Source organism: Cyprinus carpio, chromosome A6, assembly GCF_018340385.1.
Source record: "Cyprinus carpio isolate SPL01 chromosome A6, ASM1834038v1, whole genome shotgun sequence".
In the NCBI taxonomy this organism is placed as follows: Eukaryota; Metazoa; Chordata; class Actinopteri; order Cypriniformes; family Cyprinidae; genus Cyprinus; species Cyprinus carpio.
Window position 1 is genome coordinate 8830391 of NC_056577.1, and position 28000 is coordinate 8858390.

The window sequence follows — 28000 nt, forward strand, 5'->3', positions numbered from 1 at the left end:
AAGAATAAGCTCTTAAATGTGACCCTGGACCACAAAACCAGTTTTAAGTCGCTGGGTTATATTTGTAGCAATAGCCAAAAATACATTGTATATGTCAAAATTATAGATTTTTCTTTTATGCCAAAAAAAGTAAAAATCATGTTCCATTAAGATATTTTGTAAATGTCCTACTGTGAATATATTAAAACTTAATTTTTGATTAGTAATATGCAATGCTAAGAACTTCCCCTTTTTTTTTTTCACCCTGGGATTCCAGATTTTCAAATAGTTATATATCGACCAAATACTGTCCTATCCTAACATCAATGGAAAGCTTATTTATTCAGCTTTCAGATGATGTATAAATCTCAATTTCGAAAAATGTACCCTTATGACAGGTTTTGTGGTCCAGGGTCACAAATATGTACTTTTAACAGTGACTGTCTCTATCAACTGATGTTGATTAAAGGAACTGATATTACAGAGAACACACTAGGTTAAGCGCAGGAGACAACAGAGACTCAATACCGCCATCTAGCGGTAATACGTCACATCTACTGTTTATTGAGCGAAGCTTGTTGCTATAGAAACACCAGATACAATAGCAACACCTGATTCGAGACAGAAAGTTTCAGAGTGCCTGCCAGCCACCTTGTTAGGAATTAAAGTTTTTTTTAATCAATGACAGACGTTTACTAATAATATATGCGTGTTTTTGAACGAAACTGAGTTGATGATGTTCCGGAAAACAATGTGGAGGAAAGCAGTGAGTGATGCGGTCAGCTCACATCAACATCGAGCCCTGAATACCACCATTTTTATCCTCAAAGAGTTTGGACCGATTGGTTTTCTTCTGAAAGAGGATGGAGACGACAAACATTATAAAGTAAGCTTGCATTGCTTTGTTATTGTTGTTTAATGACATTTTTAATGTATTTTGTGCAAATTAACAATGCCATTTTCATATTTGAGGTGTGTTTGGGCGATCCACACACGTGCACCTGCCCAACCTTTCAGAAAGAAAAGGATCTTTGTACACACATCTGCTGGTAAATAAATGCTTTGGGTCAAACTCTAGATTGGTGTTTCTTCAACAGCGGGCACTTTTTTACCTTTATTACTTACTTTTTTTAGTAAAAGTGTAGGTCTGGCCGTGTGGGGTAAGGGTACAACAATAAAATCTGCATGAAGACGTTTGAAAAGTAGAAGACATGAATGATCTAGGCATTGTATAACATTTCTAAGTTTTAATCTTACCTTGATATGAAATTAAATCTGTTCGTTTTTAATAAATAACAACCCCTGGGACAGAAAAGTGCACTTACTGTAGTTGAAGAAACGCATACAGTTTGCAAGTTGAGATATCATCTAACTTTACCTCATACCTTACTTCACAACTTCATTCTAGGATCTTGATGCGTAAATTTCGACTGCCACAAGATCATGAATGTAAGTAGATACATTTTTCTTTCTAAGGTGTATGTATCATCAATACAATTCTGAGATCTTGCAAACAGATGCACATAAATGCACATATACCTGTACACAGATGTTTGAGCTGCAAGTGTCTTTCTGGTCATTTGTTCGGTTTCAGATTGTTTTCAGTATGGTCTTGCGGAGAGACAGATCCTAGAGCTGTTACAAGGGCTTCATGTGACCAAAACTACGTCTCCTAATGATAGGAGGAGCTCAGAGCCATCATGTCCTGAGCCTAGTGAGGAAGACGGAAGCATCAGACAGAAAGACATTGAGAAAGATGATATATGTCCAATCTGTCAAGAAGAACTTTTGCTGAAAAAATTGCCTGTGACCTATTGCAAGTAAGAGAACTTAATCAGAATTAATCTTATTTATGAAATAAAATGGATATTCTCTAAATATATGTATAATTTAATGAACATTTAACACTGTATTTACCAGGAATTGAATATGCTTCGCAGCTGAAATATTTGAAATCAATACATAAAATAACCTAGAAATGTACAGTATTAAGGATGTCCTTTCTCCATCTTTAAAGCCAAATGCATCACACTCACCCAAGTTTCCATTTAAACCCAAAAAGCTATTCGTAATCCTCAATGACATTAATTTCTATGTTGCGGTGGTGACTGGTTACATTGTAATTATGCATCATTGTTAAGGTTTAGCTGTGGAAACAACATCCACATTTCCTGCATGAAGGTTTGGGCTGATCATCAAATAAAAAGGGACCCGCGTGCACTTCTTAAGTGTCCTCTCTGTAGGGAGGACTTTGGCACTTTTAAGCAGATAATTGAACAGGTACGTCATTCCAAGACACAGTCACTCAAATCGTCATTACTACACTTTGTTTACACTTAAATCATCTTGGGTTTAAATGTGTTATCTTTGACAGGTGAAAAATGCAGGTGAACTGTTAACCTGCTATGAGAAGGACTGTCTGGACAAACATCTGGGTGTTATGTGTAACAACTGCAGGGTTTGTCCAATCATCGGCAAATGCTTCAAGTAGGCATCTGTTACACAGTGCAGACATACAGTATACTGTTGTTAAAAAGTTTGGGGTCAGTAAGAATTTTTTAATGTTTTTGCAAGAAGCCTTTTATGGTCACCAAGGCTGATGATGAATTGCTGAATGAATTTTTTCTATTATCACATTATTATCAATATTAAAAACGGTTAAAGATAAGCACTGCTTATTATTCTTGTGAAAACTGTGTTGCATATTGATCAGGATTCTTTGATGAACAGAAAGTTCAAAAGAATATAATTTATTTGAAGTAGAACATTGTAACAAATTTGTAACCATGTAAATCCCTTTGATTTGATCAGTTTAAAGCATCTTTGCTGAATAAAAGTATTAATTTTAATGATTAATACTGAAGTTTTAAAATCTTACTGAGCCCAAATGTTTGAATAGTAATCTATTTATTCTGATTCTGACTAATGATTAATTGGAGTGTCATATTCAATGTCTTAAATCTGATGTTCACAGGTGTACAGAGTGCAGTTTTTTTCATCTGTGTGAGGACTGCTTTAGGAGAACAGTCCATCCACAACATTGCTTCATGGTTCGAATGGTAAGTTTTTAAGATTCACAAGTCAGCAGGAAACATGGTGATGTTATTCATAACTGCACAGTTAAGTTATTTGTAGCATAAATTAGAAAAAAGTTTACTATATGCTACTATCAAACAATATAATAAACAACATGTTTTGAATGTTTAAAGTGATGTTTAAGGTGTAATAGCGATTTAAATGTAGTTGAATGCATTATAGAATTAAGAGGTTAACAAAATATTCTTTCTTTACTGTTAAAATTGTGCAGAAAAGAGGTCAGCCGTGGCAGACAGTAGAACCTCACATCTCTGAGGAAACACAGAAAATGGAAAACCACTCAGTGTGTAGTAGGTTTGTCTGCTCCATTCTAGCTTCTGTGCAACATAATTCTTTTATTTGTAATTCCAAACCCACTTTAAGGAATTTTTTTGGGAAATGTGTTGGGACACATTACTCTGTGTTACTCTACATAACAGCTCCAGCAGCATGTCTGGCGTGACATGTGATGTAGTCCCGAACTATGTAATGAAGAGTTTGCCGATCGTGAGAGTTCGGAGAGAGTCCAGACTGCTTTATCCAGGTGTTCAGTGTAGAATATGCCTCTCAAGATTTCAACAGGGTCAGCATGTCAGAACCCTTCCCTGCAAACACAAGGTAACACAACTCAAGTTCAGCTCACTCAAGGTGTGTTAAATACTGATAAAGCTTAAATATCTTTTTCATTAAATATTTTCTCTCTTTCCTGAACCTGACCCAGTTCCATACTGGCTGTATTGATCCATTGCTCCGCAAGTCTAACTGCTGCCCACTGGACTGGCACGTCATCTACAATCCTCTTACATGGAATCCCAAAAGTGGCAGAACAGAAAGCTCTCTGACTCCATCTAGTGATGTTCTGACCAAGCGAACCGATGACCAGATCTCAGAGTTCTTTCTACCAGGTATTGGTTTGCACGTAAAAAGAAATAGTGCTCCATCTCCGCTGAGAATAGTGACATCTGAACCAGGGTATTCCGGTCCTTCCTCAGTGGATTCACTTACTCAGGGTTTTCGGGATCTCTGCATCAATAGCTCCCACATAGAACCATATACCGGAATGTCCACCATGAAGCAGAATCATACAAAAGAGCAGAGGTCTCTTCATAGGAGCTTATCAGTTGGGAAGGCAATAACTGCACAGGCTGAGAGGAGAGAGTCCTTACTAAATAGGCCCTCAGCAACTTGTTTGAACACCCAGTCAGCTTTGGCTAGAACACAAAATGATCAGCAAAGACTTGCTGTAGGCATTAATGGGTCATCCAGCATTACTCCAGCTTTCGGCAGGATCAGACCACTGAGGAATGGTCGCTTAAGAGAGAGACCAAGGCCAAACAGGGTGGATGTGAAGGATCTTCATCTCTGGATGACAAACAGTCCTGTCAAAGTTATACTTATGAAAAAACGAGAGTAAAGTAAACAAGTATGCAATCAAAAAAAAAAAATTGGTAGCAAGTTGCTTCAAGGGTGTCTGGATTACCTCCACAATCCAGGAAGCAGAAAATCAAATTGAATAATATTGAAAAGCTTTTATTAAACTTCGGCTATAACATTAAAAACCAGAAGCGCCCCGATGAAGACTCTTTTTAATGTTATTGACCTGTTATTATGTAACGTTATTACCTTTTTAATATTACACCTCATATGAGTGCCTTCAATTTCTTGTTTACCGGTAATAAAATCAAGCATGTTAGGTTTTCTTGTATTTAGCTGAGCAGTCACTGAATTGCAGAATCTTTAAACTCAGAATTAACAATGCTTGATCTTTCCTGAAAACAATGACAAAGACTTCAGATATCAGATATCTTTACAGTTCATTTTTTGATGTTATTGCCCTGTTTTAAAATTGGGCTTTTTAATATTATACCCAACGTGACCCTTAAATTGATGCCTTAAATTTCGTTTAATTAAACCAAGTGTGTTCTAATCAGGTATGTTAGGTTGTTAGGAAGTTTGCAGAGCAGTCAGTGAATTGCAGAATCCTTAAACTCAAAATTAACAATACTTGATCTCTGCCGAAATCAAAGGCAAAGACAGGCCAATTTTGAGATTTATGTTGGTATAAGAGACCAGACTTTTATTATTGTATAAAAAATTTTAAATGACTAATTACTTGTTAATTATTTAATGTTTATTTATATGGTTTTAAAAATCTCAAATAAAATTACAAAAAACTCTTATTTTTTTTTATTTTTTTTTGTGGTCAAGTACCTTTATTAAATATGCACAAAAAGGCAGATTACAAGCTGTACTTTAAAGCATCCATGAATGGCTCATGAGCCATTTAAACCGGTGTGTTGAGAAATAATTAAAATATATTACAATTAATGAAATAATAAATGCTACAATACAACATAAATTACCTTAAAAACATTCAGCTGACACAATGCAATCTCTCCTCGGTCATACTTCATTTAAAATGTCAAACTCAGTTTCCCTTCTTAGTTCTCATTTGCTGCCTGACAACAAGAAACCAGAGTTTTATTGTAACTGTCAATAAGAATTAAACAGTTGCAATTAATTGTCTAAAATAATAAAACTACAAAAGCTCCAACACATTCAGTACATGAGTTGATAATGATTTGTTGTCAATTTGTGACGGAATATTTCACACACAAAACACATCAGCACAAGAAACATCTTAATATGCTAGGCTCATGACCTATACAGCTGTGCTTTCAGCATTGGCCTTGGTAAGGTAAGCCATAACCTGAGACATATTGTCAATGTATTTGGGTACTACATTCTTACACATTAAAACATTGAATGATAAAAGCATCACAATGGACAGCATGCAAACGTGACTAGCAATAATACATTAAATAAGTACAGTGCGTTAAAATGGCATATGACCTCAAAGGCCTTAGTTGCTCCCTCAAAAATCTTTTTGCAACACACTGGTGCTCTTTCTGATTTGGAGAATATATAGTGCTTAGCTTAACAGCTTATGATAACAGTGCTCATTTTTTCCCACAATTTATTTTATAATTGTTTATGGCACTGTCTGGCATTTCCTTGAATTACATTTAAATTTCTGTAGAATTGAACTGAAGAACAAAAACTGATTCCAAGCAAGTCAAGAGATCCAAATTGATTGCATTGAATCGCATTGATCGCGTTTTGCGGACTCACTAGAAGAGCTTTGTGGGTACAAGCATTGTGCTTGTAGGGCAACAAATGTTTAAATATACTATATATATATATTTTTTTTACAATGTACTTTTGAAGGTAAACAAATATGTTCTTCCAAAGCAGTTTGTAAAAACATTGTACAGTGTGGTTGCAAAATTGCGTACAAATGAACTGCTGACAGAATGCTGGATACAGCATCGCCACACGTATCAACTTTGAGTTACGGAAGGTAAGACAGGCATTTTTGTTTTATTCATTCTTCCTGATGTTTACGTTATAAGGCAATTTTAAAACCATTTGCTACACTTAGAACCAAGAAGCTATGACTACACGCAGGTTATTCAGTTATTGTTTTGTCTGGGGTCTTTCCTCCCTCATGTGTCGAGAGGTCTTCTTATCAGGCTTCTTGTCTCGAACCCTCCTCAGTCTCCGTGGCGGAGGGGTAGATTTAGACTCGCTAGAGGTGTCCCCTGCATCCCTGTCCTCTGGGATGTTGGGAATGGCTGCACTACTGCCTTCCAGGGTGTTCCTCAGGGACATGTCCTCGGGACTCCCAATTTCACTGCTGCTCAAGTCCTGCTCTTGATTTCTGCTTAATTTAGCCATACTAGCGCTCGAGGGTTCCTCGCTTTTTCGCAGAGGCTGCTGCAGCTCATTCATGTCCACTCCAGAGTCCAAGCTTGTGTCGTTGCTGCTGCCCGGACGGTGTCTTCCTTGAAGCTCAATCACAGAGTGACGAACCTGGGCTGCTGGTTTACCATCAAGAGACACAAACCAAGCCCGGGGTGGGTGAATGGAGGGTTTGCCCTTGGAGAGCTCCAGCAAGGTTTGCTCTGATATTCCCTGGAGTTCCCCACGAAAAGGACCCATTCTGGCTGCTTCGTTCAATGTTCCTGGGACAGACACTGATTCCAGGAGATGACTGTAGCGGCCCCATAGCCTTGGGTTTGCAGCAGCAGCTTGCGCTCCCTCCAGAGCCTGCTGCTCATCGCTGTCCTGCGGCGGAACTTTAGGCAATGTCTGAGTGAAATTGTCTTTTAAGTTCCGCTCTGTCTGAGCTCCATGCTCCATGCCATTCCTTGGGAAAGTGGCAGATCTACTTCCAGAAGGGTCAGTTTGTCCCTGGGAACTGAACAACTCTGGGGCCGGTACAATCGCCATGGACTGGTTATAGATGTGGAACAGCTTGTCTTTGAAAACTGCATTCTCTGAACCATTCTGGCGTGAGCCATTCTGTTCAGATTTTTCCCGAAGCTTTGCAACTTCATCACTATTAACATAGAGATTAGACACTTGGGCTCTGAAGCTTTCTAATCCCACAACTCCAATGTTCTCGTACAGATTGCCCGCTGACAGCCCAACATTTTCCACATAAATATTGTAATTGGCTTGGTGTCGGGGAGAGTCTGATGTATCATGGCTGATGCCCCTTGCAGCCAGTGAATAAGAACGGTCCCCATTATGAAAGAATAGTTCTTGAACCTCATCAGAGCTGGTGGAAGTGGTCTGGTCTTTCTTTAGTACAGTGAGCCTGGTGGAATTCCATCGCTTTCTTCCGGCCTCATAGTTTAAGTCTCTGTAAAACAAGATAGAAAGGGATTGCTACATATTTTGACAATTGCCCTATACATGATAATAAGGCTAAGATGAAATAATCAAGTCATGCAATTCAATGTTGCTCAATTGTATTTAGAAGAAAGTCATGCAATGATACTTGCATGGCTGAATAAGCTCTCACCTGCAGTGAAATACAATCACAGATAAAAATCCAATGACTATCACAAGAGTTCCTCCCAAGACACCCACAAGAAGGTATGTGTGGTAGGACATGAAATCCATTGAGCTTGCAAGCCCCATATAACCTAGATTTACATAAATCTGGTTAGAGGGCTGCACATGGACACAAGATAGGGTGACCATACGAGACATTTTTATGGGACGCACCCTTGCCAGGATTTCTATATTGCCAAAAATATCCAGGTTTTGGCTGTCAGCACTTTGCAGATCGATCGTTGTATGACATTATTTCACGAGAACTACAGAGAGCAGAGCAGACAGTTCCTTATGCTTTCAAATCACTCTCGCGGTACTTTGGTGTCATACAACTATTGGTGCGCAGCTTCAAGTCGAACGAACAAACAAACTTATGCGCATATTTGCATCACTTTGTTCGTTTGCCTTCTCACGCATCACGATTGGTCGATTATGTACAATACCTGCATGTGATTACGCAAACTACTTTGGATGTTTTAGACAATATAAAAATCATGGCCAGGACGTTTCCCGTATAAATGACACATATGGCCACCCTAACACAAGAAGATATGGATTTCAGTGTAAACGTAAGTAATGAAAGTGGAATGCTTTTGGATTGATAAATAGTAATGATAAATGAGATTTTACAATATTATTTTCAATTACATATCTTAAAATCGACTGATTCCTACCTGACGATGGTGGTGGTGCAGCAATCCAGTTACCCAATTGAGGTGCTACGTAATTCCAGACTAGGCCGTTTTTCTCCATCTGAACAGTGCCTATACCTTTATTTACCCAGGTACCTGTGATAACATATATCATTATGTGTTTCAGTTGGACGCAATCCTAAATTCAAAGGTCTCCTAACCTTGATACACATGCCATTGTTTAAAATGAAGCTCCTACTTAATAATAATTAATTAATAATAATAACAATTCTGAACATTTATATAGCGCTTTTCTGGGCACTCAAAGTGCTTTACACTCAGTAGAAGGGGGTAATCTCCTCAACCACCACCAGTGTGCAGCATCCACCTGAATGATGCAACGGCAGCCATATTGCGCCAGAACACCCACCACACACCAGCTTATTGGTGGAAAGGGACAGAGTGATGAAGCCAATCAGCAGATTTGGGGATGGTTAGGAGGCCATGATGGTCAGAGGCCAATGGGCGAATTTGGCCAGGATGCCGGGGTTACACCCCTACTCTTTTTCGAAGGACATCCTGGGATTTTTAATGACCAAAGAGAGTCAGGACCTTGTTTAACGTCTCATCTGAAAGATGGTGCTTTTTGTCAGTATAGTGTCCCCATCACTACACTGGGGCGTTAGGACCCACACAGACCACAGGGTGAGCACCCCCTACTGGCCTCACTAACACCTCTTCCAGCAGCAACCTAGTTTTCCCAGGATGTCTCCCATCCAGGTACTGACCAGGGCTGCAGGGTGAAACTTCTTCACAACTAAAAAGAACCGGCTGCTTAACTTAACAGCTTTTTGACAATGACTAGGACCCATTTCTCAACAGTTAGGTCACTTTTTCAAAACTCTTCACACAGTTCTCGTAACCAACTTTCAACTTGGCAAAGCAGTTCATTTAACATTCAATATGCTCTTAAACGACCAAATAAAGTACCTATGTCAAATCAAGTAATTCTTCTATAACAATAGAAAAGGTTAACAACAGGCAGCATTATACGTTTTCTTTTGTAAAATTTCTTTACATAACATGAATGACAGTTCTATACTATTTAGAATTCACTGATGTATATGTTACAGTACAAAAGGATTACTATGTTGTTCAGCTACATCTAATTGTTTTCATATTATTTCATTTTTTAGATTTATAATATTTTTAGTATTACTATAGGAGTGTCGCAAATTGTGGTCTTATTCAGTTTTGTAATATGTTAGGTTCTGAACATAAGTTTAACAGTTTTTAAAAAAAAAAGTATGTATACATGCAAATTGGCCTATAGGTACATAGAGTTTTGGTAGTGGTTGTGTAAGTTGTGTGAATTAATGTAACTTAAAATAAATAGTGACTGAATTTATTTTATTCCAAAGCAATGGAAAATGATTTATAGTTTAGCCAACATAGACTGCTATTCACTGTGTAAATAGTTCTGAAAAAGTGACTTAAGTATTGGGAAATTGGTCTTAAACACCTTGTAAATAGGTGTAAACAATCTGATATAATCTTATCTAAAGTGTCTAAAAGATGAAATGTCATTTCTGACATTAGCCCTCATTAGGGACCAGTAAGTATATTGCTTAAGGACCATAATGATGATAGTTCATAGAACCCACTTTAAGAAAACAGTGGAAGATCTGACAAGCTACTTTTGAATGGGTAAGTTTGCAGTCTTTAAATGCTGAAATGTTTATCAGTCACCTATGGTCATGTCGAAGGTCCATGCAGGCAGTGAGTCAGACGGTCGTATGTGGGTGTGGTAGGGAAGTGGTACTTTGAGCTGAATGGGTCCTTTGACATCAACCTCTTTTCCATTAGACACTAACTGGGCACTGATCATAGCCAAGGGGTTTAACTTGACATTCCTATAACCTGTAATTCGGGATACAATGATAACTGAGATTAATTTTATAATCTGCAGAAAATACACTGGAAAACTGTGTGTGGGTGTATGGTCTAGAAGATAAATAATATGTGTACAATGTGCCATCATGTTAGCTCTGGTTTAAATCTGGGTAACCAAGCAGCCAGGTATTGCCTAATCAATAACACATAATAACATTAATCAATGCAGCAAAGAGTCTAAACAGTAATGGAGTTTCTAGCTTTTATTGACTAAAACTGTCCTACAATATAAACTCCCCTTACTTACAGATTATTAACATTCAGGGAAACACATAGGGTCAGCATTCACTCGAGATTTGATAAGAAATGACAGGACTGTTTAGATTTGACTGTACCACCATGTAGTCAGATGCAAATGATATATATATATATATTTTTCAGATTCATCTTACCTCCTTTACCACTCAGGTTTTGAGTAAAGATATTTGAGTCTTTTTCTGTAGGCAGGGCTGGAGCTGTCAGATAGGCTGACAGCATGGAGATGGTAGTGTTCTCAGACAGTTTGAGGAGACTTTTGGGAAACTGTACACTCGGTTGAAATGACAGATCTGTAATGTGAAAATAAATAAATAATACAACAGTAGAAATTACGTGTGTCAGTATCACATTCAGAGTAGGGCTCCATGCAATAGATATATGTAGATACTAAATTAAATTATAGACATTCATTCCTTTTATATATCCTATAACATTTTTAAAACAGCTCTCAATTTCAAAATAGCAATATGGATAATTGGATACAATAATAGGTAATAGAGTAAGGAATGTTGGCATAACTGACATACCAGATGCTTTTCGAGTTATCAGCACAGTATCATCAAAGAGCCAGATGTTCCCTTGTGTTTGAGGGCGCAGGGACATCGTAATAACAGAAAAAACTGGGAAATACCATAAAAACAAACACTCAAAACTCATTTCAGCAGCCCAAATTTTTCTAATTAAAATGATATTAGTTGTATTTTCGCCATATGTTTGAAGGTCATTTCTTTAGAGTTCTATTTGGGTGTTATACAATAAGCCAGGGCCAGGGTGAGGTCACATGGTTCACAGCTTTTCCTACTGCCTAGTCATCTTTTTCTCACTATTTATCTCACTGAAGTGTTTATTGAGCATATCTCACTAAAATATGCAGAGATTAAGAGGAAACTTTGGACTGAAAAATAATAATAATGATAAAACCATCTAATATATACCTATAAAAAAACGAAATCAAAAACCTGGTGTCATCACATCATATAAAATATGCAATAACCAACTAAATTAAATAACTCTGCATCTTTGAGGTTATGAACTTACTGGGCATCTTGGTGGTTTTCCAAGGCAGCTGGGTGAGCACATAACCCTCCATGCTGGCCACCAGAGTGAGGGTCAGGCCAAGGTGGTATGAGACATTGACCGTGACCTCTCCATTCTCCAAAGTCTGGCTGGAGTGAATCTGGGATCCATTCAAGAATACTCCCACCAGAGCTCCTTTCAGGAACCTCTGGCTAGATGCATCTTTAACCCAAATCTTCAAAGTCAGGAGTGACTCTAGAGACAGAGAAAATGTCAGGTTTTTGTGGAAATGAATAAAAAATGTGCATAAAACAATTATATTGTGCATAAAAATGAGCATAGAAAGGTATTCTGGTTGCTTGAATGCTATATTTTGCCTCAAACCCTTGTAATATGTGTCAAAGATAAGAGAATTATTTAAAAAAAAAATGAAACAAATCAAGGTTAACCACATGGACCAATGTTTATAAGTTCATTGAGGTAACTGAAATTGCTCAACGTATTAAAAACAAACACAGCCAACAATGAAAAAAATTGGTTGGTGACAGTAAAATCTTAGTCTTGAAATAGTAATGACCACTGGACCCACGGCTCAGGCACATCGACTTAAAAATAGATCAAAGTGCCAAATGTCGGATGTGCACATCAGTGAAAAGCTGAGACTTGAAAAACCATGAAAATCCTCTTTGAAATGTCTCTCAATACTGAAAAAAGAAGTGAATCCCTCGTTCTTTGCATAGACCATGTGCAGATCCTCAAAACACAACATGACCAGGATGAAACAATGGGAGACACTAGAATTATTTCAATAATAATTTCAATTTCAATAAAACTGATTTTTATTGGGAATGTTTTTGGTCTTCTTGTTGCCCTGATATTTGAAGATTATTAAAAGATTACTATTACATATAACTAGATTACTATAAATAATACAACCAGAATCTGGTACTGAACAAAATATATAACAGAAAATTTGCTACTATAGCACATGGTAACAATAACGTTATAAAATTCGGTGTACTCTTTGTGCTCTACTAGACCCATCTGTGAATTGTAATGGCAGGTGCTTTCAAGCTGGGGTCCAGGGATCCCTAGAGATCAGCAGAAAATGTAGATAAAAAAATGTAAATAAAAAAAATCTGAATTATTAATATTTATTTTAAATTCATGCTCTATAATCTATTTTGGCCTTTGTGCAACATAAATGCAACTATTTTTCTCAAATGCACACACACACACACACACACACACACACACACACACACACACATATATATATATATATATATATATATATATATATATATGGCTGTCCTAAATAAAGCCTGGAATGGTGGCTTCGCTGCAAAAGAGCTTCGCAGGTTCACAAATAATAGATACATAATGTATGATACAGGCCAATGTTATGAGACAGCAAGCACAGCGGTCAGCAGCGCACCCATGTCCTTTGTTGTCATGTACCCCATCATGAAAACATCCCTATTATTTGCAAGCACACCGGATGCAGAGCTCATGGCGGTGCTGATGCTGAGGATGTAGGTGATGCTGAAGATGAACCCAGCGGGTGCCTTGACCGTTACCTGATGGAGGCCCTTTCGCATCCCACTGTCCCTTGAGCGTTGACGTCTGTGTGTCGCTGGCATTGTCCACCTCCGACAGCGAGGCGAGGCCCTGGGAGAGCACCCCACCCTCCGCTCTCCTCACGTACCCATCCTCGCAGAAAATCAGCAGCGCGGCGAGGAGCAGACACCCCGAAAGTTCTGGCATGGCGTCTCAGACATAACTGCACTCAGTGACACGGAGGAGGAGAATGTTGTTGTTTTTCCGTCTTCATGTGGTTGTGTATGTCACGGTCACATCATGCTTCTCGGGTGGACTGACGGATATCTGAGCTGCTGGACAGGGTTGCCAGGTTTTCACCAGGAAACCCTCCCAATCGCTACTCAAAACTAGCCCAATCGTGTTTCGAGGGGATCCCCAGTTAAAAATCGCGTTCCGGGAGTTAAAAATACACGTTTTTTGGCGGGCTTCCCCTGATAAAATTCGGATTACAGTAATTAATTATCATGTTATTGGAGTTGCTTCAACCCGCGGACATGAAAAACAGCCCGCGACAACAGTGTTAAAGTAGCCCAATTCCGCGGGAAAACCGCGGACTTGGCAACACTGCTGCTGGAGTCAGACGGGTGCGCGTGTTGCGTCACAGCTCATGCGATGCCATCTGCTGGCTCAGTGTTTTTTTTTTCCTCTTTGTTAAAGCAATGCAATGCTCTTTTCATGCCTAGGTAAACAATTTAATTTATTTGTATGACGCATTTAAAAACATTAGTTTTAGATATAAAAATGTGTATACATATTTGTAAGCAAACAGCATGTGTTATACAGTATATATTTGCATGCATATATATATATATATATATATATATATATAAATAAATTCACACACACACACACATATAAAAATATAAATTTGTTTAAAAATAACCTTTTTAAATATTAAAACTATATTAAATATTTCTTTACATAAACCACCAGTCAAAACTACTTTTCACATTTTACAACTTTAAACCCATTAGTACGATGATATACAGCAAATGGAAGCTTTATGTAATGAAAAAAAAAATTCACTTTGAAACTTAGAAAACAAACTGCTGTATATTATGCAAAACCATTGTCACGAAAGAAGAAGTGACATCTGAAGGACAAAGCAGTTTTTTGTGGGGTATTGAAATACCTCCATTTTATTGTAATAATTAAAGCGAATTACATTAAACAATGTACAACATACAAACAGACTGTGGAAAAGGTCTTCTGTAAAGACAAAGTCTTGAAAGAAAAGTGACCACATTTTCTCACTCACCCAATCTCCAAAAACAAAAAAAATAAGTGTATTAATAACATAAAAACAAAAACCAGGAAATTAAGGGTCTTATTTTTTTAAAATCAAGACATTGAAAACAAACATAATCCCCTTTTCAAGCAGCCCTATAAATGAGTGGATGAACGGTCCTCAACTGCACCATGTAAAGGTATGAATCGTCCAAGATCCTCTTTCCCCTAACCAGCTTCTAAGCATAGTTATTTAAAGCACTCATGGTGGTCATCTGTTCACCGGACTTTTTTTTTTTTTAACTGAATAAAGCTTTAGAGAGCTCACAAACCTCTGAAGCAAAAAGAAATTAAAATAAAAAAATAACAGCATCCAAACAGTTCCCATAAAGTTTGTATACTATCTGCATATTATGAAAGCCTTGTGATAGGCTAAGAACAGTGACACAGGAGCACACGGGTCAATAACAATAAGTGGGAGGAGGCTGAGACAGTCTGCTAAGCCACGCCTCCTTCCTCCCTGCCAACAGATTAAACCTCCTCCTCTTCATCATCCTCCAAGTCACAGAAGTCGATGGACGGCCTGCTGTCCTCCACCTCATCTTCATCCGATTCTGCATATGAACCTTTGAGTCCAAACATAAGGAAAATACAGACACATTAAAAAATAAAAAATAAAAACCCTGAAAGGGAGGAGGGAGGGAGGAGAAAAAAAAAAGCCAGATGCCACCTTCTGGTGGAGAAGTAAACATAAGCAAGCATTTCTAACACCAACAAGGCACTGGTAATTCCTTCTATGCATTCAACAGCCAATTATGACTCACTAAGTTTGTTAATAAATAAACAGATGTAGTAAATGCCATGCAAACAGATCTGAACATTTGCTTACACTTTAAACTTTTTTTTTTTTTTTAAACAAGTACACATTTTTGCATAATTAATACCAGCAATACAAGAAACATTGGGTTATCATCTATACTTACCTATGCATTTAAAAGAAGTTGATATCAACAAATATATCAAGATTAATATAAATGAACTGACAAGATTTAAGGGTTTTATGATGCAGTGCGAAAAATAAATAGAATTTATAACGTACTTTCAAGATTGTCCATGTGTTCATGTAGAGTTCTCGCCAAGTTGAAAAACTGAGCGAGAGAGGGGAGAATGTTTTTTGTTCGTTTTTTTTTTTAAATCACAACATTAGCTTATAATGAACACAATACTGAGTGACGCAACACACAAACCAAAGTATTGAACTAAAAGATAAGATGATAAAGCAATACAGGAAAGATGTGGAAGTCTTACCCCAGCATCATTTACTGCACCCAAGACATCAGAAAACCTCTGCTCACACAGATGCAGGAGCACCACCAGGTACAGCCCACAGCTGATGAACTCGTACTCCGACTGAGGAATCAAACACACAAACATGAAACCAAAAATTCAATTAAAAATATCATTCATGGAACAGATAGATGTGACATTACTTGAAGATAACATGTCTGATGTTCCTTATTTGAGATGTTTGTTTTCAGATTGGTTTGCACCAATCCTGGGTACCATGAAAGTGGTTTAGTTTTTAGCGGCGTTCATCACCATAGTAAATCATCACCATAGTAAATTACGCTCCACGGCTAACCTGCTCTGGGGCAGGTTATGTTCCGGGTCAGAGATCTCAAACCAAAATTGGACCAATCAGATGGGAGCAAAGTGACACTGACACATCCAGCTCAATAAAGCCACTCCCCTAGTTTCTCTTCCTCCAAATGAAAGGTCACTATATAGTAAATTTATGAAACAATGAAATTGTGTAGCTTTAATGATAATTACTTATAATTATTTTTTATTTATTAATCCATTACATACAAGCAATTTTACTTTAACAATTATTATTTATTTAGTTTAAATGAATATTAATATATGTTATATAAATTAGCCATAGAACCAATAGAAAATGCTTTAAAAATGACTTCATGTGACCTTATATGTTCGAGTCTCTATGGTATGTTATATATCATCAACTATATAAACTAACTTCACAAGTTTCAGTTGCACTGAAAGAGCGAGATAATTTCATTTATTTGTCCTCTTTCATGGACGAGTATTTTCTTCTGTGTAATTGTGTTCAAATTCTTCAACCCCTTAACCTTCAGCAAAAGAGCTTTGAATCAGGCGGTCTCTCGCGAGAAGTGAATCGCAGTTTCTCTATGTTGTAAGGCTTGTGATTGGCTGTTCGCCAATGATGTCACATTTGTATGCACACTCTCCACAAACTCAGGATCAAAGCCTGAGTTAACAGAAAGTTGATGATCTGCATCATGGTACCAACAAAGCCGGACTGGAGTGATTTGGTTTTGTCAATGTAAAACTAATCCTGTAACACTGAGTTTGCTCCACTGCCATCATGGTACAGGCCCCTGATTTATTGTTTTTCTATGCAAAAATGCTAGACCAATGCAGAGCTCAAGTTACGAGTTCAACAGCCTAGACTAGATTTTTTTTTTCTCCTCCATTCCTCTACCCGGTCTCGTATTTTTAAATGCAAAAACGTACTCAAAGGTCTGTTTGCACTATTAATGCATGGGCTATTGATGCCTCTTTTCAGGCCAAAACAAACATTTACATGCTATCAATGTGACATTTTCACACTTTGACAGACTCTGCTGTTACATAAAACTAGGACTTACTGGCTCTCATTAAAAAAAAAAAAAAAAAAAAAAAAAAAAAATAAAAAACATACTCATAAAGGTATTTTGCTAAGCAACATTTAACATTTTTCCCCTTGTATTTTGCTAAGCAACAGTGAATTTTTTGTCCCTGTACTGTTGTATTAGGCATTATAGCACCATAGCGAATGCAAAAACCTGAAAATCAGTTTGAAAAGATATAAAAACTGTTTGACATTTTTCTTTGTGACAAGCGAGTGTCAGAAGTTGCACACTGCTGCTTTGTGTACCAATGTAACTCTGCTTTTCCTAAAGTGCCACCAGCTGTTTTTTCCACATTGGTCTGAACAGAGCAGCAAAAACAAAAAATATATATAAAAAAAAAAAAAAAGCCAAAACAAAATCAGACCAAATTCATGTTAGTGTGAACAGGCCTTAATTACACATAACTCTATTTACTTTAGCGATTCTATAAAAAACACAACTGGTCAAAAACAATAGGGAAAATAAATATTTATGGTAATAAAAAAAAAATAAACTCAATTCCTAACCAATTTTGGGTTTCACAGAAGAAAGTCACACAGGTTTAGAACATCATGGTGAAAAGCTCACCAAATGAGAAGTAGTCTGGTATGATCAGCCTGACCACACAATTTACAAATGCACTGGCAAGTATGTGTCTGGCCTTAGAAATAATAGGTATTCTAAACAATGTGCTTTATTGTGTAATATTGTGTTGATAAACTCACCCTTTCATGAGATCTGTAGAGCTCATTGATGTCAAAGTTCTCGATGTTCAGGTGCAGTTTCTCCTTACAAAGTTCACAGTTAGTGATTGCCTCCAAGTTAGAACCTGTGTATCAAAGCAGAAATATGATCTCAATAAATGAAAAAATACCCACATTCAACTCTTATTAACAAATTTAGCCCTCAATGAATTTTCGAACCACAATTTATCTGTACCTTGCCAATGCCATGTTGCCCTTGGGAAATATTAAGAAACGTGGAATTTCCCAATAAGCTGGAAAATGGTAGAACCAAAGTATTCTCTTAAGTACATCAGAGTACCGAATAAATACTTTGGTACGTAATTGGTAATCATTCTGAACTACACAATGGCACTGCCACAGCATTCTTCTGTAATGGCTATAACTCTCCTCAATGAAAAGTTCTTCAAAAGGTTTAAAATACAGACAGTTAACAAATGAGGGTCTTCACGATTTGTCACGGTTATGCATCAGTAGTCCTGAACTGCAGCAAAATTGTTCCTTTCTCAGTGCACATCAAACAAATGACTATACACTAAATAAACGCCTAATTTACTTCTGCTCTCAGGAAAAGACATCCATACCAGAGCTGATTTTGGAGCGGAGCCATTTCTTAATGCAGTCCTGGTGCACAAACTGCAGGCTGCCGGTGCACTTGCAGGGCTCTATCAGAGGGTTGGAACTCGACTGCTCCCCCATCTGACAGATTCGGCACAGATCACCCTCCTCCTCATCAGAGTCCTCCAACAGCAGGCTAAAAGTAGGAAGGGGGTGTTGTTAAAAGCAGCAAATTAAATTGTGAACATCTGCTCCTACTACACCAAGGGTGCCCAATCATTCATGGTTTAGACCCATTTCTTTTTGACCACAATTGAACCAGCTAATCAAGATCTTCAGGATTACTAGAAACTTTCAAACAGATGTGAATCTAAACTTTGCAGGAAAGGCGCCCTTTGGGAACAGGAATGGAAACAGCCTATAAATAAGTATGTAGTGAGAAAATCTTTTAGGTCGTAAATCATCGGTTTATAAAGTGCATACGAGTGTGTACTTCAGCGCTTGGTTTAAAAGTGACCCCTTATATGGGATCTGTGCTTCATACATAGCTACATTCACAACGATGGACCTTTTTTGATAATGAAATGATAATGAATTTACTGTAATTTTTTTTTCATTACAACAAGTAGAGATGATTAAAATTGCCATCTAACCTCTCCTGAATCTTTCGCAGTCTTTCTGGGTCTCTGGAGGGAGCGGGCTTGTCTTTCACCTGCTCGTCAGTTTGACTCCTCCCTTCTGCTCCCACTCCCACCCCTATTATCATGCTCTCAGGCATACGGAAGAGCGGGCTGGTCATCACCCTGCCCATTCCATGGCTTCGTCCTGCCAGACGGACTCTGTCCTGCAGTAGTGATGCAGACAGACCTGAGGCTCCAGCAGAGGGTGCTGCTGTGGCGCCCCCTGAGGACTCATCTTCATCATTGTCATCGTCATCCTCATCATCACAATTTGTGCCCCGGTCAGGTGTTTTACGGCCATCTCGGTCACCAAGAGGGAATTGGGGTGAACGATGAGGGTCCATGCGGGCGCTTTCGTCACGCCCTTCCCTCCTGCGACGAGAAAACAGTGGGGTACAGCGGTTCCAGTTCAGCCAGGACAGGCCTGCTGGAGATCTGAGGGATTCCTGTTCGGGCTCTACAACATCAGAGCTCTCCTGGACTGGAGCGAGAGACGGTCTGCGTCTGTGCAAGTTCCTCAACTCTGCTTCCAAATTTTCTCTAATGACAGGAGGAGATGCTTCAGAGGGCGGGGCTTCATCTGGGCTTGAATCATATGACCTTGAATCAGAGGCAGAGCTGGTGGTAGAGTTTGATTCCTGACTGGAGCGTCGGGAGAAAAGCCGAGATAGCAGACGCCTGGTTGTTCGCCTGCCATCTGAGTCACTGCCATTCTGAGCAGGAAGTGGAGTGGGGGCGGGGCTGGAGGAAGGAGGGCTGGAGCTACAGCCAGTAAGGGGTGTGTAAGGGGTGGAGCTCCAGGATGAGAGCTGGCATGGGTCCGAGACAGAGGCTGAGGTTCTGGTGGAGCTAGAGCTGGAGCGTGGCATATCACGAGAGAATGGACCAGACTGGTAATCTGAGGTCAGCCTGTAGGAGCTGCGCTCCAGAGGAGAAGGGAGATACTCAGCTGAGATACGGCGACTAGATGAACCATTCTCTCTGTGGGATAAATATTGGCTCTCTTTGGGTCGAGCACCTTGTGCATAGGTGGAGGTAATGCGCTCTGAGCGGTCTAAAGCACAAAAAAAGACAGGAAGATTTACCATGATGGGCTAACAATGCAAAACATTAGACCAGTGATTTCCAACAGGGTTTCTGTTTGATTAAGGAGACATGCAACTCTCCTCCAGGTACATGGTTGAAAACCACTGCAATAGGCTACATCCACATTAATTTGGATATATCTATAGAATATTTCAAATGTATCATTATAATTAATGTGGACTTAGTCTAAGGCTTAGGAGAGCATATAATGTTAAAAGAAATGCCATGACATCAGCTATATAAAAATCTGAATTCTGTAACAATAATTTGCAATAAAGCATTTCCATCCCAAGTGTTCATAAAAATTAAACCGCAACTTCTGGGGAAACAGAAACGGCCAGATGACCACAGCAACATTTAAGATGCTATTTAAGAAACTACTGGCCCAATCCAATTTTTTTTGGTTGTCTTATTACTGAATTTTAATCACATTATGAACAAAATAAAAAAACTATAAAGTTCAAGAAAGCATTTTATTCAGTTTTCATTCAGTATTTTTAAGCAATATCCCAACATTTTGATGAAAAAAAAAAAAACTTTGAAAAAGTGAGTTTAGGTCATTCAAACAGCAGGACTAGACTGCTAGTGGATGATTGTCTATGTAAATGTGAGTATATGTATGCACATACACAGTGAAGATGTCAGCCCGCTAGGCCGGTAACTGGGCTCCCCCAGTGAGGTCAGTCCTGAATCCCCCCTCTTCTCCAAATCTCTGCGAGCCCAAAGACTCTCTGATGGAGTGGACAAAGATGAGGAGGATGATGAAGAGGATGATCTAGACAAAGGACTGATGGAGGATTTCCATGAAGAATCTACACACAAGATCAATGCATTAATCCACCATAAATCCATACACTGAAGAGACACACAATATTAACTATAGTATTTTTGTAACTACTTTTTACTGTGACATACTTCCTAGAGTGGAGTAAGAGCTGGTAGGTTTAGATGTGGATGGGGATCTGGAATATGCTTCTCTATTTGCGTAGGAAAGTTTTGCTCTTTTAGACTCGCTGTCTTGGGATGTGCCAAGAAGTCCACAGTAGGTTCCCGGTCTTCTCTCAGAGTCTGTCTAAAATGCAAATACACAAACAAACGCAATCAGATGTCACATCTGGGATGTCTGCTAAACAGATTCTTGGACCCTTCACATATTATTATAAAACTACTTTATATAACTTGTATATACAAAATTTAAACAAGCTATTTACAAGTCTGCCTCGGTCCCCACTGGTGGATCCTGTCCATGTTCGATCACAGGAAGATGATGATGATGATGTTGAAGACAGAGAGACAGGAGTAGAGAGCTTCCAGTTGGAGTGACGGCTTTCAGTTGAATTGTAACCTCTTGGAGAGCTCAACAGACGAGAGCTCGAACACACAGGAAACATTAGAAATGAACACACAGCATATGAACGTTACAACAGAAAAATGTGACAGGAAGAGATTCAACAATTATTGAGTCATTCAACTACTGTTAGTACTACATCAATAGTGAGATGCATGGGCCAGTATACAGACTTAAACAGCCAACCACAAAGCCTCTGCAAATGGTTTCCTTCCTAAAGCATATAGGTGGTTTGCTGCGTTATGTTGAGAAATCCCCTGTGGCAAACTATATATGCTGATGGTGGCTAACGTTGTTTAATATCCACTTGAACATTTACTAATGTAGTCAAGTTCTCAGATGTGATGTTTAAAACACACTCTGGGAGTCAGAAAAGACTCTGGAAGTTTCAGTAACTTTATCTAGCGAGACAGACCATGACAGGTTGACGAGAAACACCAGGGCCAGGAATCTAGTGTGCACTATAAAAAGCCCAGTGAACCAAGGCAGTGTAACACGAAGACCTTTCCAGAGTCCCAGCAGTGCTGCAGAATATGAGATGCTAATAGAGATAGCACACTGATCTCCATAGTGCCCCTCTCATGCTTCGAGAATTTTCATGAAGTTTTACTGACTGAAGGGGTGGAGAAAACAAGAGGGGAAGAGAAAGAGAGAGGAAAGAAAAGAAAAGTCCCTTAGGTAAATACTTTGCTATATATCAGACAGACCCCCACCCCAAAAAACAAACAAACAAACAAACACTATTACAATTGTTAATAACAACAAGAAAAATATGATATATTAACATTAATATTTATTATTGATAACCCTTAGAGACCCAGCATAACAGAACTGTAATGATTGCATAAAGCAATTGAATAACTAATTTTCATTAAATATTGGTAAAAAATTACATGCAACAGTAGCTGACACTCTGGAAATTAATCTATACTTAGTTATCTAATATTTCTATTTCTATACAGGTGCATCTCAATAAATTAGAATGACGTGGAAAAGTTCATTTATTTCAGTAATTCAACTCAAATTGTGAAACTTGTGTATTAAATAAATTTTTATGCACACAGACTGAAGTAGTTTAAGTCTTTGGTTCTTTTAATTGTGAAAAAAATAAAAAAAAAACAACAAAAAAAAAAAAAAAAAAAACACCATATTCTCTCAACAAATTAGAATATGGTGACATGCCAATCAGCTAATCAACTCAAAACACCTGCAAAGGTTTCCTGAGCCTTCAAAATGGTCTCTCCGTTTGGTTCACTAGGCTACACAATCATGGCGAAGACTGCTGATCTGACAGTTGTCCAGAAGACAATCATTGACACCCTTCACAAGGAGGGTAAGCCACAAACATTCATTGCCAAAGAAGCTGGCTGTTCACAGAGTGCTGTATCCAAGCATGTTAACAGAGAGTTGAGTGGAAGGAAAAAGTGGAAGAAAAAGATGTACAACCAACGAGAGAACCGCAGCCTTATGAAGACTGTCAAGCAAAATTGATTCAAGAATTTGAGTGAACTTCACAAGGAATGGACTGAGGCTGGGGTCAAGGCATCAAGAGTCACCACACACAGACATGTCAAGGAATTTGGCTACAGTTGTTGTGTTCCTCTTGTCACTCCTGAACCACAGACAATGTCAGAGGCGTTTTACCTGGGCTAAGGAGAAGAAGAACTGGACTGTTGCCCAGTGGTCCAAAGTCCTCTTTTTAGATGAGAGCAAGTTTTGTATTTCATTTGGAAACCAAGGTCCTAGAGTCTGGTTGAAGGGTGGAGAAGCTCATAGCCCAAGTTGCTTGAAGTCCAGTGTTAAGTTTCCACAGTCTGTGATGATTTGGGGTGCAATGTCATCTGCTGGTGTTGGTCCATTGTGTTTCTGGAAAACCAAAAAGTCACTGCACCCGTTTACCAAGAAATTTTGCTGCTGACCAGCTTTTTGAAGATGCTGATTTCATTTTCCAGCAGGATTTGGCACCTGCCCACACTGCCAAAAACACCAAAAGATGGTTAAATGACCATGGTGTTGGTGTGCTTGACTGCCCAGCAACTATTGTCAAGAGGAAAATGAGAAACAAGAGACCAAAAATTGCAGATGAGCTGAAGGCCACTGTCAAAGAAACCTGGGCTTCCATACCACCTCAGCAGTGCCACAAACTGCTCACCTCCATGCCACGCCGAAGTGAGGCAGTAATTAAAGCAAAAGGAGCCCCTAACAAGTATTAAGTACATGTACAGTAAATGAACATACTTTCCAGAAGGCCAACAATTCACTAAAAATTTTATTGGTCTTATGAAGTATTCTAATTTGTTGAGACGAGTTGTGAAATGGTGGGTTTTTTGTTAAATGTGAGCCAAAATCATCATAATTAAAAGAACCAAAGACTTAAACTACTTCAGTCTGTGTGCACTGAATTTATTTAATACACGAGTTTCACAATTTGAGTTGAATTACTGAAATAGTTTAACTTTTCCATGACATTCTAATTTATTGAGATGCACCTGTACATCTATAAAACAAAATGCATAGCAAAAACGGTTACTGTAGGTTAAAGGTTTGACATATTACATAAATGATATAAACCTTTATCTTTGATTACTACTATGTAATGATTTTCACGTTGAAATTCTAATGCATAAGTGACAGCAAAATATATAGGAGCAGCATATTTTGAGATATATTTGGCTAGTTTTTTGATTGACCATCTTGCTATTTTTTCCCCCCACACAAACCTGGCAAACCGGATGTTGGGCACAAAAAAAAAAAAAAAAAAAAAAAAAAAAAAACACAAAAAAACATTACATTTCAAATATGATTAGATATAAAATATGATTTGATATAAAAAATTACAGTATTTAAAAGCTCAAATAATGAATCATCATTATTTTTCATGACTGCATCCTTACTGGAGAAATATTTAATTTATAAAAAAAAAAAAAAAAATGTGTGTGTGTGTTGAATTGTTGTGAATACAAAACATTTCCAAATTGTGTATACAAATTTTGTGCAAACAAAACCATTTTCATAAATAATGGCTTCATAGAGACATGTTTAAGGATGAGGGGGGAAAAAACATGAATATCAATGCTTAAGTTTCTGAAGGACAATCAACTTGTGGAACATATCATCGTCCATAGACTTCCATTAAATCTATCAAGCTATTTTCTCTGGTAATCAACATCATATCACAGATACTGTCAATAGAACTATACAAGCGGTATTGAGCCTGAAACGCTACTTTAACTGTCCTGAGTTATGTAGGGAAAAAAATATGGATTTCTGGGTGACTGGTTCAGCAGAAGGGTCTGATGATTCAGAGCAGATGGCAGTCCTCTACCGAGAGACTTAAGCTGCGCTACCTGTGGGTGTGAACGCAGACACTACAGAAATGAATGTGTCACTGTAATACCTGATAGTCTGAGTCTAATTTGACAGAAGCTTCTCTGCTAAAGCGATCTCTTCCCAAGACGCTCCCTCTGCCATAGAGTCGGCTCGCACTGAGCGCCGAAGATGAGGAGGAGAGCGAGGAAGGCGATGACAGCGAGGAAGAGCTGGAGACAGCAAATGGAAACCGACGAGATTTTGAATCCATCTCTAAACTGCACCCTGAGAGACAGAGAGACACACAACGTTACAGCCACACACCCATGACAGCAGTCCCCGCTAAATTCCATTTAAAAACAGGATTGGTAATGAGAGGTTTCAGGCGTGTCTTTATGTCATGTTCTTCCATAAACTGTCAAGCATGACAAGTTGCCTCCAGCAGTGTGATGGGTTTTAGAGGAATAGTTCACCAAAAAATGAAACATTCTGTCATGTACTCACAGTCGCATTGTTCCAAACCTGTCTGACTTACTTTCTTACTGCTTCAGACTCCATTCATCATAATTACACGTTAAAGAACTATTAGCACATTATTAAAGGTTTAGTTCACGCAAAAATGAACATCCTGTCATCATTTACTCACTCTCATGATGCTCCCAAAGCCCATAAGCCTTCAGTTCACCTTTGATATATTTTTAAATATATTTTTAATATTCTCCCACCAAGCCATGCTACAAAAATTGGTATGCTTCAAAGACATCATAAAAAAGTAAACCATACAAGCACAGCAGTTTTATCTCTTTATTATTTGAGGAACAGATTTTAATTTAGGCTTTTATTTACATACAGACATTGATCAACGCACACACACTGACCACATAAAATATGGTAAACAAAAGTTCAAACATGCCTGACATTACCAATTATCAGTAACCCTGAAGAAAAAGCATTGGCGCTGCCGTCTTTCTTAAACACACAGACAGTATGGACCACCTAATCCTGTCTTTTTATATCATAACACACTCCCCCTGCCCCCCTCATTCTTAAACACACATCTTTCTACTGCACCCTTCATCAAGCCCTCTATAAATACCCACCCCTCTACAGTAAAGCATCAAAATAGCCCCTTCCTGCAATGAAAGCTCTCTGCTGTATGTCAGGCTTTTTCCAAATCACGTTTGCCAAGTGAGAACACCGCTAAACTTAACCTGAAGGCACGAAAGCAGTGCTTCAGTCAGGTGTCAGGCAGAAAAAGAGCAACTGAGAGAGGGGCTACTGCAAGCTTAAGCCTGTACTTGAAATGTATACTCATTTAGATCCAGAATGTCGTTGAGAATATACAGTAGGCCTCAAAGTTTTCAGACAGCTAAAGCAACCATTTTGTTCCATCATTTCTTATGACGCAGCTTGGTACATCTCTTGCATCATTTAAAACTTTCTTCTGAATGTCTGTGCTGCTCTCTTCCATAAACCAATACTGACCAAAAAAAAAGCAGTGTCTAACAACTTCTGCACTATATTCCAAGTATTCTGGAGCCAAATGATAGCTTTGTTCACAGAGCAGGCCTAAATTTGCCGTCGCCACTATTCACAATCGTTTTATGGAAATGAACGGCTAAGACAGTCTGGTGAACTTCTCCTTTTCTGTTTAACGGAAACAAGAAACTCATGTGGGTTTCGAAAGACATGACAGTGAGGAAATAAATGACTGTTTATTTTGGGGGAAACATTACTATAAGCATTCATTTCTTTTAGGGTATTTTAGCATAGATCAACACTTGTAATGGTACTAAAGGTGAATGACAAGCAGAATGAGAAATGCATTAACAACAGGGCGTGTGTGTAAGGAGAGGCAGAACAAAAAAAACACCCATGTGAAATCCTGTGGCTTTGTTTGCCGATTATGTAACCAGTGCAGGAACATTTTGTTAAACCCAAAGATTGCACACTCAACAAAAAAAATTCACACAAATTAATAAAATGAGGAGCCATTAAGTGACTGCATTCGTGCAGTTTCCTCATTTTGCGGTTTCTAAAAGTGTCAAGCACACTTCAGCACATATGTGCTCTTCCTCGATTCCCTGTGCATTAGTTTGAACTTCAAGAATTTTAAATGTCAACGGGTGCAAATCTGACTATTTTGATTTAGATTTGAGTTGATATTTAAGATCAAAATTACGACCTATTAAAATATCTCTCCGGTTTCCAGACCACAAACGTTCAAATCCTTTTTGGTGCATGAACTTGACAGGACAAACAGCATAATTTTAATTTGATTGTAAACCACAGCTGATGCATATCAATCACGTGAGATGTCAGTGATTTGCATTAGCTCAGCACAGCTCTCAGGTTCCAAGCGCATTAAATAAACAAAAACCAAATGGCTCGCAGAAGAGGTAAACACGGAATATTTATCCTGTACAAAAGCTTTTGCTCAAATAAATCAGACGGATTTAGTCAATGCATTCAATAAATAAAAGGACATGATGATGACATGCGCCACTGACCCGTTAAACTAGACGCTCTAGGTCGCATGTGATCCCAGAAGTCAGTCGCATTAATAAACCAGCACTCTGCCAGATGTCTAACGTTAGGCCTTGTTTTTGTTAGCCAGGACACTTTGTAACTACAACAAAAATAAAGCTCGCTGGGTAATCGAATGCAATTAAACCGCAAGCGTTTATATTTAAGTTACACTTAGCAAACGATACCCGTTAAAACGCAGGAATTTCACCGTATTAAAACGCTCCGATTGGCATCACTTCCGTGTGAACTCACCTCTGATTTTCCGTCTCTCTGCCTTTAATATTAATGGCGTCCGTGTGTTGATATAGGGAGGGTCACGTGGTTTAAAGTGTAAGCGGAGACCCGCAGGAAACGCGTACTTTGTTCACGGCGGCTGAGTGTCAGCTGCTCCGGCCAGTGAATGACA

At 38.4% G+C, this 28000-nt stretch overlaps 3 protein-coding genes across 6 annotated transcripts; 1 reads left to right on the forward strand and 2 right to left on the reverse strand.

Annotated features, from left to right (window-relative positions):
* The first annotated feature begins 545 nt into the window (after positions 1-545).
* Positions 546-4499, forward strand: zswim2 (zinc finger, SWIM-type containing 2). Its single transcript, XM_019105345.2, has 10 exons — positions 546-865; positions 952-1028; positions 1388-1428; positions 1574-1799; positions 2121-2259; positions 2354-2466; positions 2954-3038; positions 3287-3369; positions 3495-3672; positions 3776-4499. Exons 1-10 carry the CDS (start codon positions 713-715, stop codon positions 4466-4468), a joined length of 1788 nt encoding a protein of 595 aa, XP_018960890.1. The 5' UTR covers positions 546-712; the 3' UTR covers positions 4469-4499.
* Positions 4500-5241: 742 nt separating this feature from the next.
* Positions 5242-13829, reverse strand: LOC109091574 (protein FAM171B). 2 transcript variants are annotated; one of them, XM_019105344.2, is made up of 8 exons: positions 13400-13807; positions 11841-12074; positions 11330-11422; positions 10937-11092; positions 10341-10511; positions 8634-8747; positions 7925-8048; positions 5242-7762 (listed from the first exon to the last, which is right to left on the reverse strand). In XM_019105344.2, exons 1-8 carry the CDS (start codon positions 13584-13586, stop codon positions 6532-6534), a joined length of 2310 nt encoding a protein of 769 aa, XP_018960889.1. In that variant the 5' UTR covers positions 13587-13807; the 3' UTR covers positions 5242-6531. The 2 variants fall into 2 exon arrangements, with proteins under 2 accessions (XP_018960889.1, XP_042613826.1); XM_042757892.1 differs by lacking the exon at positions 8634-8747 and having other exon boundaries at positions 13400-13829.
* Positions 13830-14527: 698 nt separating this feature from the next.
* LOC109091575 (E3 ubiquitin-protein ligase MARCHF7-like) lies at positions 14528-27976 on the reverse strand. 3 transcript variants are annotated; one of them, XM_042757894.1, is made up of 11 exons: positions 27576-27618; positions 25155-25350; positions 21620-21782; positions 21324-21480; positions 21038-21220; positions 19296-20376; positions 18669-18838; positions 18067-18170; positions 15957-16058; positions 15748-15796; positions 14528-15274 (listed from the first exon to the last, which is right to left on the reverse strand). In XM_042757894.1, the coding sequence occupies exons 1-11, from the start codon at positions 27601-27603 to the stop codon at positions 15180-15182; spliced, it is 2328 nt and encodes a 775-aa protein (XP_042613828.1). In that variant the 5' UTR covers positions 27604-27618; the 3' UTR covers positions 14528-15179. The 3 variants fall into 3 exon arrangements, with proteins under 3 accessions (XP_042613828.1, XP_042613829.1, XP_042613827.1); XM_042757895.1 differs by lacking the exons at positions 15748-15796; positions 27576-27618 and adding an exon at positions 27847-27976; XM_042757893.1 differs by lacking the exon at positions 15748-15796.
* Between the last annotated feature and the right edge of the window lie 24 nt (positions 27977-28000).